At 37.1% G+C, this 9,408-nt stretch overlaps 1 protein-coding gene across 2 annotated transcripts; it reads right to left on the reverse strand.

The window, feature by feature from the left end:
• Positions 1-1,804: 1,804 nt before the first annotated feature.
• aqp4 (aquaporin 4) lies at positions 1,805-5,483 on the reverse strand. Of its 2 annotated transcripts, none has more exons than XM_026313511.1 (5): positions 5,220-5,483; positions 4,373-4,790; positions 4,118-4,282; positions 3,357-3,437; positions 1,805-2,678 (listed from the first exon to the last, which is right to left on the reverse strand). In XM_026313511.1, exons 1-5 carry the CDS (start codon positions 5,255-5,257, stop codon positions 2,427-2,429), a joined length of 954 nt encoding a protein of 317 aa, XP_026169296.1. In that variant the 5' UTR covers positions 5,258-5,483; the 3' UTR covers positions 1,805-2,426. The 2 variants fall into 2 exon arrangements, with proteins under 2 accessions (XP_026169296.1, XP_026169295.1); XM_026313510.1 differs by having other exon boundaries at positions 5,370-5,478.
• Positions 5,484-9,408: the final 3,925 nt, after the last annotated feature.

A 9,408-nucleotide genomic window follows, 5' to 3' on the forward strand; every position in this document is an offset into this window, starting at 1 on the left:
GAAAAGAGACTCCATCTATTATTTACTGTCACTTTGTAGTTACTTTTTGCTCAGTAAGGTGACTAAAGCACCTGTGGAAGCTTGTCAACATTGACAACAATCCTAAGATTTCATTGGCTATTTGCAGCATCTATTCATATAATAGTTAGAAGCTGTACCTCAAAGAATTGCTTAAAAATCTTTTCGCCAAGTCAGATAAAATATAGTTTTCAACTTTTTACTCTCCATTGCCAATATGAAAAATTGCCAAAATCTTAATCCAACAGGGACTGCTATCCTCACCTGTCCTCCTCTGTTTAATCTTCAGATGAGCAGATGAGCAAGGGTCAGTAAATCAAAACCAGGTGAGCCCTTTCCCATTATCTGTCCCAAGGGGAAATAGTCAATGCATGAAACACCAGATTTATATACTCTTTTATTTGGGCCATAAAGATGATTAAGGGAAGCTGAGAGGGTGCTGGCCTCGAGCTGCTGAAGCCTTAAGGGATAGAAGCAGCATGCCTGCAGGTACAGGATAGTGCTGCTGAGAAATTCTGTACTGTCCATTTTCGACTCCAATAGGCCTTGCAGAACAGCATTCATTTAAATCTCAACAATCACAGTACTCATGTTACATGTTTAATCTTAAAGACAGAAATGTACTGGAAACACAATTGAAATTTAAAGTTCAAATGAAAACAACCATTCCAATATATTCTTTGACTCAAATTATAAAACTACTAAGAACACAAAGGTTTATAAAAAAATTACTTTAGTAATCATTTGTTTAGTTTTCTATTCAAGTACCAGGTCCCTGGTATGGGACCACTGTATGCAACACTTATCCTCATGTGCAGTTCTGAATTAAGGGCATGGACTAGTTTCAAATGAAATGTGGCTCAGACTTATAAATAAAACTGACTTGTGTCTAACCAGCGTCTACAGGGTAACCTGCACATCCAAGGCTCGTGGCTGCCCTCCCATGGAGAAATACAAATTATTACACAGTAGGTGATTCACTCTGTGGCCAGTAGGGAATGCTCTTGCAACATACAAAAACTGCACTTTCTGGAGGAAGAAGGTGAAACGAGGAGGAGCTCATCCATGTGTAACAGAAATTTTGATTTAGCATTTGAATTACACCGACATTCTCAACTTGCAAACACAATATTGTTTCACGATGTAGGTGACTTCGGTTGATGCAGCAGGATCATCGGGGCTCATAATTTCTGCCCTGCACCAGTTCTTTTAGCAAATGAAATGTAGACATAACAGATCACTTCTATTTCTTATTACAAAGTGGTATCATTTCCTGTGCTCTCTGCTGATGGAATTACACGAATCTATTCTCAGAGGTCTGACTCATAAGGAACACACATTATGGACATTTATCTGGCCCCAGGGAGTTATAATCTAAAGGTAGATGAGCTAATACATCACTGATCATTGAGTCAAGTGAAAAATGTGTGGTCACTAAATGTCTTAAAAATATGTGGAGGCTTTAGTGGCTCTGGGTTATTCTGTTTGCATGTTTCAAAACATAATATACTAAAGAGAAATACTGATAACTCAGAAATTAAAAAAGAACTTTATTATTACAACACAATATAATATTACAATGATTGTTTTCATTTTTATATCTTGTAACACTAGCAGTTTTTGGACATAAAACAAAGACAGATCAGCCAAATATCTTATCAATAAATTAAATATTTAAGCATGAAATACAACACACTATGATGAAAAATAAGACATCTGTTACAGGAACCAAAGCTGGATCTAAAGATGAAAGTCAAATCATAAAATAAAACTGAAAAGAGATGGATATTAATAGACATGATAAACATTTACAGAAAACACTGCTTCCATAAGGTTGAACTTGATGTTTCCCTGACTCATGCACTGAAAATAGAGAGCACTGTAATATAACTGTAATAATAAAGCTTGTCAGAGCTGTCTTACATTACTTGGAACCTGTAATGTACTTAATGATCAGAAGGAAAATCTTCCCTGTTATTACATATGCAATACATGGACGGATTGTGACACTAATCCAAAAATAACAAGCATGCATTTTCTTCTTCACTTCTCCAATCCCCCCCCCATAATTGGTTGACCCTCCACATATTTCCTTAACACAATGTATTGCAGGCTGTCATTTTGCAGCATACAACGTGCGCCGCATGCCAACACTGCCACAAAATCATTCAGGGCCTCTGGAGTAATATTGAACAGGGTGTAGATGTTTGTGGGATTGAGCCATAGCATCATATTCACTTTATGACAATGACGGGAGTAATTCAGCCCTGATATGAAGCCTCAGGGACAGAAATCATATTCTGCTTTGAGGACAAAGTCTTTGGAGAGAGACAGGCTCAAGATGGATACTTCAAAACTGATTGTCATTGAGACTACAGATTGGTCTCCATTTCCAGTGCACGTGATAGTCATACAGAGGACAAAACTTCTCCTGTCGAGTCCTGGAAAGAATCTTTTTTCTCACTTTTCTCCAGATCGATTGCGTGGATGGAGCCCGGCATGATGGCAATGTCCTCTTGCTCCACCTCCCGGTATTTCCCTGATTCATCCTTTTGAAAGACCTGCTTTAGCCTCTTCTTTATTTCGGGGTCAGGGCAATACAGGTACTCATACAGACCAGCTGCCAGGATGCCGCCCAGAATGGGTCCTACCCAGTACACCTACCATAAACAGCAAGACAAACACCTAAATAGTCAGGTGGTAAATAAGTACCCATGGGTGACATTTTAGTGCTGTCAACACAATGCAGCATTGACATTATTACCAGAGCTGTCAAACTGTCCTGCTCAGCAACAGGCTGAGAACAGAGGGCCAACTTTTATCCAACGCAGAAAGCTCAGTGTCTGTAGCATTTGCTCCCAAGAGGCACTTCTAATATACCTCTAAATATGTTTTAATAACCCTGTGAAGTTTTTTTCATTTTTGGGGTAAATTTAATCATCAAAGGAATGGTTTTTAGTAAGCATTTAAGCCATCTCACCTTTGAATTTACTGCTAGGGGTGAAAGGCTTTTCATTGATTTTGAATTAAGGCCACACCTGTTTTTACTGTTCTGGCAATGGTGCTGAAATTGTGGCCTTACCAGGTTTCAACATGCCATTCTAACTTACTGTGCTAGAGCCTGTCCTCTTCATGACAGTAAAATAAGAGGTCCAAAATAATTAGAAGAATTTTAACATGATACCGTGACATAATATTTGAAACAGTACACTGATTTATTACATATAAAAACTCTTCAGCACTATCACTGATACTGAAGAGGAACATGTTCACTATTACTGGGTAATATTTTGATTATGCAAACTCATGAAAATAAAATTAGGATAAGTATCTCCTACCCAGTGGTTCTCGAAGTTAAGTGTGATCATTGCAGGCCCAAAGGAGCGAGCAGGGTTCATACTGGCTCCTGTATAAGGAATCTAGAAGACACACAAATGCATAGTTTTCAGTCTAAATGATTAAACATAATTAGTGTGAGAATATCGTATACATTAAGAATATATCTTACGTAAGTCAAAATATATGTATGTATGCGTTTGATAAACAGACCAAAGAAACAACCGGTTGTGCAGTGAATGAGGTAACATCTATTTCCCGGGGCACTCATTTACTCTGCAGGGTTCAGGGAACCCCAAGAGAATGGTTGCCATGCAATTGTAGTCTCCAATAAAGATGTGCACACGGGTGTGAATAACTAAGTGTGCAATATCACGCACTGAAGAATAGATGCTTTGGTGCTGCTACTGTTTCACAATAATTCTGCTTCTTCAGCTTTCTGTGCATGATAAAGTGACATTTGGGTCAAATATAATATCTTTTTCTTTAAATTGGTGTTACAGTTGACTCATATGATTATGTCAATTAGAATATAGAAGGTTGGTTAGTTGTATTGTACATAGACTGCTGGTATACCTAAGTATAAGTTCACTGTAAATAATCTACATCCTCTTGATGGTCATTTTTTAATTTTGCTGGAGTACGTGACAGGGTAACAAGCCAAAATATCTGAACTCCTTTTGTAAATATTTTCCTAGTCTTCTTATCCTAATTGTTATTTCCTAGCTACAGTATCTCTTATCTAACCCACTGAGGTACTTACTGCAAAAAGGTGACCAATCACTACAGCAAAGCCAATGGCCAAGCCAACAGAGCCTTTTAGGTCTGACCGCTTGGGATCACAGGTGGCGAAAACAGTGAAAACCAGTTCAAATGTGATAAGAAGCTCCACAAGAAGGGCATGTCCCAGTGAGATGTTGGAGTTCACCTTGGAAACAGAAGATTTTCCTTATAAAATGTAAGAAAACATCATAATCATCATACACACAAATACAGATGAATATGGTCAGATTCTTACTGTGGTCAATCCAAGGGACCCTCTAACAGCAGCAGGTGTGACTAGGTAGAGAATCCCAGCTCCAGTAATAGCTCCCAGGCACTGAGCCATCACATAGAATAATGCTTTTGCTAGGCTCAGTTTTCTAGTTACGACCATGGCTGCTGTGACAGCTGGGTTAATGTGTCCACCACTGATGTGGCCAAAACCCTGCACCATAGTGGCAATGGTGAAGCCAAAGCACAAAGAGATATGGACTATGTTAACTGGGGGAGACGTCTCCTGATTTGCAGCCCAGTTGATTGTGGAGCCCAGACCAAGAAGGACAAAGATGAGAGTGGCCAGGTATTCTCCAGACACAGCCCTCCAGAAGTCCTTGGTCCAGATCCCTTTAAATGCCACCATTATGCTCTGACAGTTACACCGGGACAGGAACCTCCTGGCAAAAAGAATAATGACAAAAATGATTAGCCTACTTATGTATTCCTGGTGAGTGTATGTGGCTGAAAATGTACTGAACCCTATCAGGACGGCTGCCTCTGGGCACAGCATTTATAACTCTACTAGGGATTTAAGCAAGTGACTTTCCATCACCAAATACCATAAAGAGCATTCTTTAAACATTGTCTATAGAGCAAATTATTACACCTAAAGTTTGATTGTTGTCGCTCATTGAATTTTAACCAAGATAAAGAAAAACTGACTTTTTTTGTAACTATTGAATGCTAAGGAGTACTTAGCATCTACGGTACATGTTGAAAATAAAAAATTATTATGATTACAGTTTATGCAGCAAATCACTAAGGCAACAACACTGCAGTGACAACTTCAGTCATTTCTTTTTCTGGGTTTCAATGCTAAAACTTACCTAATGCAATAACATGCTCGCCTTCTCTCTGTCTCCATAGGGTGTGATGTGTTTTCTTTCAATAGTCCTTGTGAGTTATTCAATCAGCAGAGACATATCTCCCTTCATCACATTTAAAAATCTGAAATTGCTGTGACCTGCAGTACTTACAGAAAAGCAGCAGGATGTGTGAACGCAGGAGTGGAGCAGAGACCAGATCTGTCAGACAAACATGATCCACACATTGTGCCCTGGGATTGCATCCAGCAGCTTTATTAAGTTGCTAGCCGGGCATCACCTCATGGGAACTGAACAGTCTTCTAGGGGGGAGGAGTCATAAGATTTGCTTGCTGTGCAAACAGTAGTGCTGTTGCATGAAGTGGGACCTTACACTGACTCAGACTGAGCATCTTAGTTATTTCAAAGCTCTGAAAACCTGCTGAGGTAAGCACAATGTTTACAAAAGCACTGATATTTGGAGGACTGCAAAAATACTCCTTAGATTACATTTTCTATATTAAAAAACATATTGACTATTTCAGTTCACTCAACTTTAAAACTCTCAAACATATTAAATTATTGTCATTCTAAACGACTTTAGAACAGCAACATGCAGCTGTTATAGCACTACTACTGCAAAATCATTAGAGAGGAAACATACCATGGGATAAAAATCAGTGTTGGATAATATTTTAACAAGTAATGAACTAGTGAACTTCAAATTTTTAGACAAATATTTCCCTTTTAGTCTATTTGTATTATTTACTATTACTACTATTATAGTATTTACATGTATTACTTCTAAAAAAAATAGCAACTGTAGTTACTTTACAAATAAAATATTTTCAGACAATACATTGTCTACTTGTAAAATATGCACATTTAAAATGTACAACACTGTGTGAAGAGGTTAAAAATACTCCAGCTTATTCTTATTGTGCAGCTTATTAAAATATGGTCTTGTTCTCTGTGTTTTCACTAAAAAACACAACCAACAAACTGACAATCTGAGAATTAACATCAGCATCGACCAAACGTAAACTATGTTTATTTTGATGTAAACAAACAAACAAAACTCCTGTTCTGTTCAATCCGGATCGAGTGCTTTAGTGTTTGTACAAGGCTCCTACAGGAGGAATTCTGTTTATCTGTTTATCTAAGCTGACTTTGTTATCTAATCAAATCTAATCTTCCTCACATCACCAAAATAAAAGTACTTTGCTACAGTATTTTTCGTCAGTTCAAGTACTAAAGGGAAAAACTGCACCTGCCTTTTTTCAATCCCCTTCTGATATTGATCTTTAGGAAACAGGGACTGCTAGCCTGTGAAGGGTTATACACTTTACTGTAAGTGACCAATACAGATCAACGTTTTGGTCTGCAGTGAGCATTTGAGACACTTCTTCCTACAAACTCATAACACACTTAACTTCTTTTTTTAGGGTGTGGACCATCTAGCTATAAATGTAATTTTCTTTCATTCTCAATATTTTTGATGATTATATTAATCAAATACACTTGCACCATACAGGATATTTTGTCTGGCCAAATCTACATACCCCACATAAGTGGAGTATGATAAGTAAAAACACAATGATTTTGAGATAACATGGGGCCCTGTATAACATCAAAATCAAATAAAAAACAAAGAAGGAACATTTTAAAAATACATTTTTATCACATTATTTATTCGCACAAATGTTTCCTAATAAGACAGTTTTGTTAAAATGGAAACTCTTTTTAATCTCTTCTTCCTTTATCCTTCTTTTAATTTACTTATGTGTTTTTTTGACATTGCACTATCAGTAATCTAGCTTAGGTTGCAGTTGAACACAATGCTGAAAACAAACTTTGGTGACTTATGTTTGTCCTCCATGTGAGTGCAATAATATGCCTATTACTCACTTGCACAAGACATGTAATGCAGATGCAATAACATGTAACATGTAGCATTACATTTTTTTAAATAAAATGGAAGGTCAAATGTTGGTTAGGCTTAACCTGTACTCTACTGGATACACATGAAGGTGGTAAGACAGTAACCTCTTGAGTTTTGACACGTAGAGTCACTGTGAGGGGTATCATGGATGCATACTGCAAACAACTGCACATCAGAGTAATGTGATCCATCCTGGGACACCATAAATTACAGAGGTGAATATTTTTGTTACGTAAAGAAGAGATGTTGTAGTCTCAGCTAAGCTGCAAGGACATACTACTCTGAAAGAAGAGGAAGATATATTGTCATCAGTCTTCACCAGTGCCAGACTGTGTCCCCTTGCATGTCCATTAAAAACAACAGCACAGACTGGCACAGTTGGCAGGACGATCTTTTTTTATCTGCTTCCCTAAAATAAATAAGAAATCTTCAGTAGTTCTTGTTCACTTCAGGGAAACACAACATAAAAGCTTTTTTTTTCATACAAATCTGAAAATTCTCTTCAGCAATATCTTTTCAATAAGTAAAACAAAACAAAACAAAAACCATGGATAAGACAATAAACACAAGTGCCTTCCATTGCAACCTGTGCCATATGCATAATTTGAAAATGATGTACTGTATGTGATACAGTTTTATTTACAATGGTAAATATGGCCATTAGGCTTACTCCTTTCACAGTGAAATTTAAATCTGCACTCTTTACAAACCTTAATATTAATGAGCTACATAAATCGTTAAAAAACAGTTTCTCTGTATCGTGTGAAGTTCTTTTCTGTAGTTCCTCCAGGCAGCTCAGATACATCAGAGGAGTCCCTCCTTTACTAATTAAAAGCTTGCCTTAATTCTTCAGATTTGCATGCATTTAAATTACAGTTGGATCAATTAATGTTTGCTGATACAGTGTGACTTCTGTTTGATTAGAGAACTGTCTTCCAGATTAGGCTGTTTAGTTTAAAGTGAAGTAATTTGTTAAAAGGGAATTCTTAATGTGCATTTACAAGGATGTCTTAATTTGGCGCAGCTCACCTTGTTTAGAGCAATTCTGAGAACTTCTCACGATATTGAATTTAAAATGTCTCATTTAATATTTTGGCAGTTATGGAAAACAACAAGGCTGCTGCTGCGTAGGATAATCTGAAATGTGCTTTACAACACCAACTGTTCTGGTAAAACAAAGAGCAACATTAATTTGCCACTGTCAAAATACATTGGTGCATTTGTGATTTTCACTCATATGTAAAAAAAAAAAAAATACATATAATAAAATCAATCATAGAAATACATAAAAATATACCATGACAAATGTTTAACTCATACAATGGTAATCCACAACCAGTCAATTATACTTTTTTCAGTATTCAACCCCAGCTGTAAGCTTGGGGATTTACCAAAGGCAGCACTAAGCAAACTGTCTCTGGTAACAAACATGTTTTCCTTACTCTGCTGTGCTTCATTAGACACAGGCTACAGCCTTTGTTAAGCCCTCCACCATGCCAAGTTTTTAACATGCCACAGTGAAGAGAATCCCAATGCTGTTATATAATCTATAGGCTTGACAAGGAGCCAAATCAGTGGCCTCTTTCAGATAGACAGCACTTGTTAAAGGGTTGGTTCTTATTGAAGTAAATGAAGCAAATGGGAACAATCTGCCTTTGAAAGCTCATTTGACCTTTGACAGAGAGAGAAAAACAAGCCACTAACTGTAAGATCTCGTAATCATGCATTCATGCATGAGGATGGCACGAATAGAATGCATCCAACATTCATGCAACCAGAATGATTTTCCAAGTAATAATTTCTTCCATATGAGGCAGAAGCGTACACCAGTGATAAAACAGCAATAAAGTGCCTGGTGTCTGTTTGCATCTTCTGTTTTTCCTACCTAGTTCACTGTGTCTCTATTCTTACCTCACCTGGAATATGTTAAACCAACCAGCCCACATAAAAAAGCATAGAAAATGTTATATCTTGATATAAAGCCAATATATATATAATACTATACTATATTGCACAGTACACTTTACTTTTTTTAGCTGCTTAATAACAAGTGGTTATTTGCTATTTTTCATATCATGGCATTCATCAGATGTCAAATACAGATTTTATACAGGTTTCTAAAGGCACAGTAAGTTCTGCGATCACCAGCAGAGCCCTTAATGAGTCACTTTAGTCACTGAAGATTAGGCTGAATAAGCTCATGAATGGGACACAATGTATATGTGTATCCTGTCCTCTGGTACAGCCAAATTTCAACAGATCATAAAGGTA

This window comes from Mastacembelus armatus, chromosome 17 (genome assembly GCF_900324485.2).
Source record: "Mastacembelus armatus chromosome 17, fMasArm1.2, whole genome shotgun sequence".
Taxonomy (NCBI): Eukaryota; Metazoa; Chordata; class Actinopteri; order Synbranchiformes; family Mastacembelidae; genus Mastacembelus; species Mastacembelus armatus.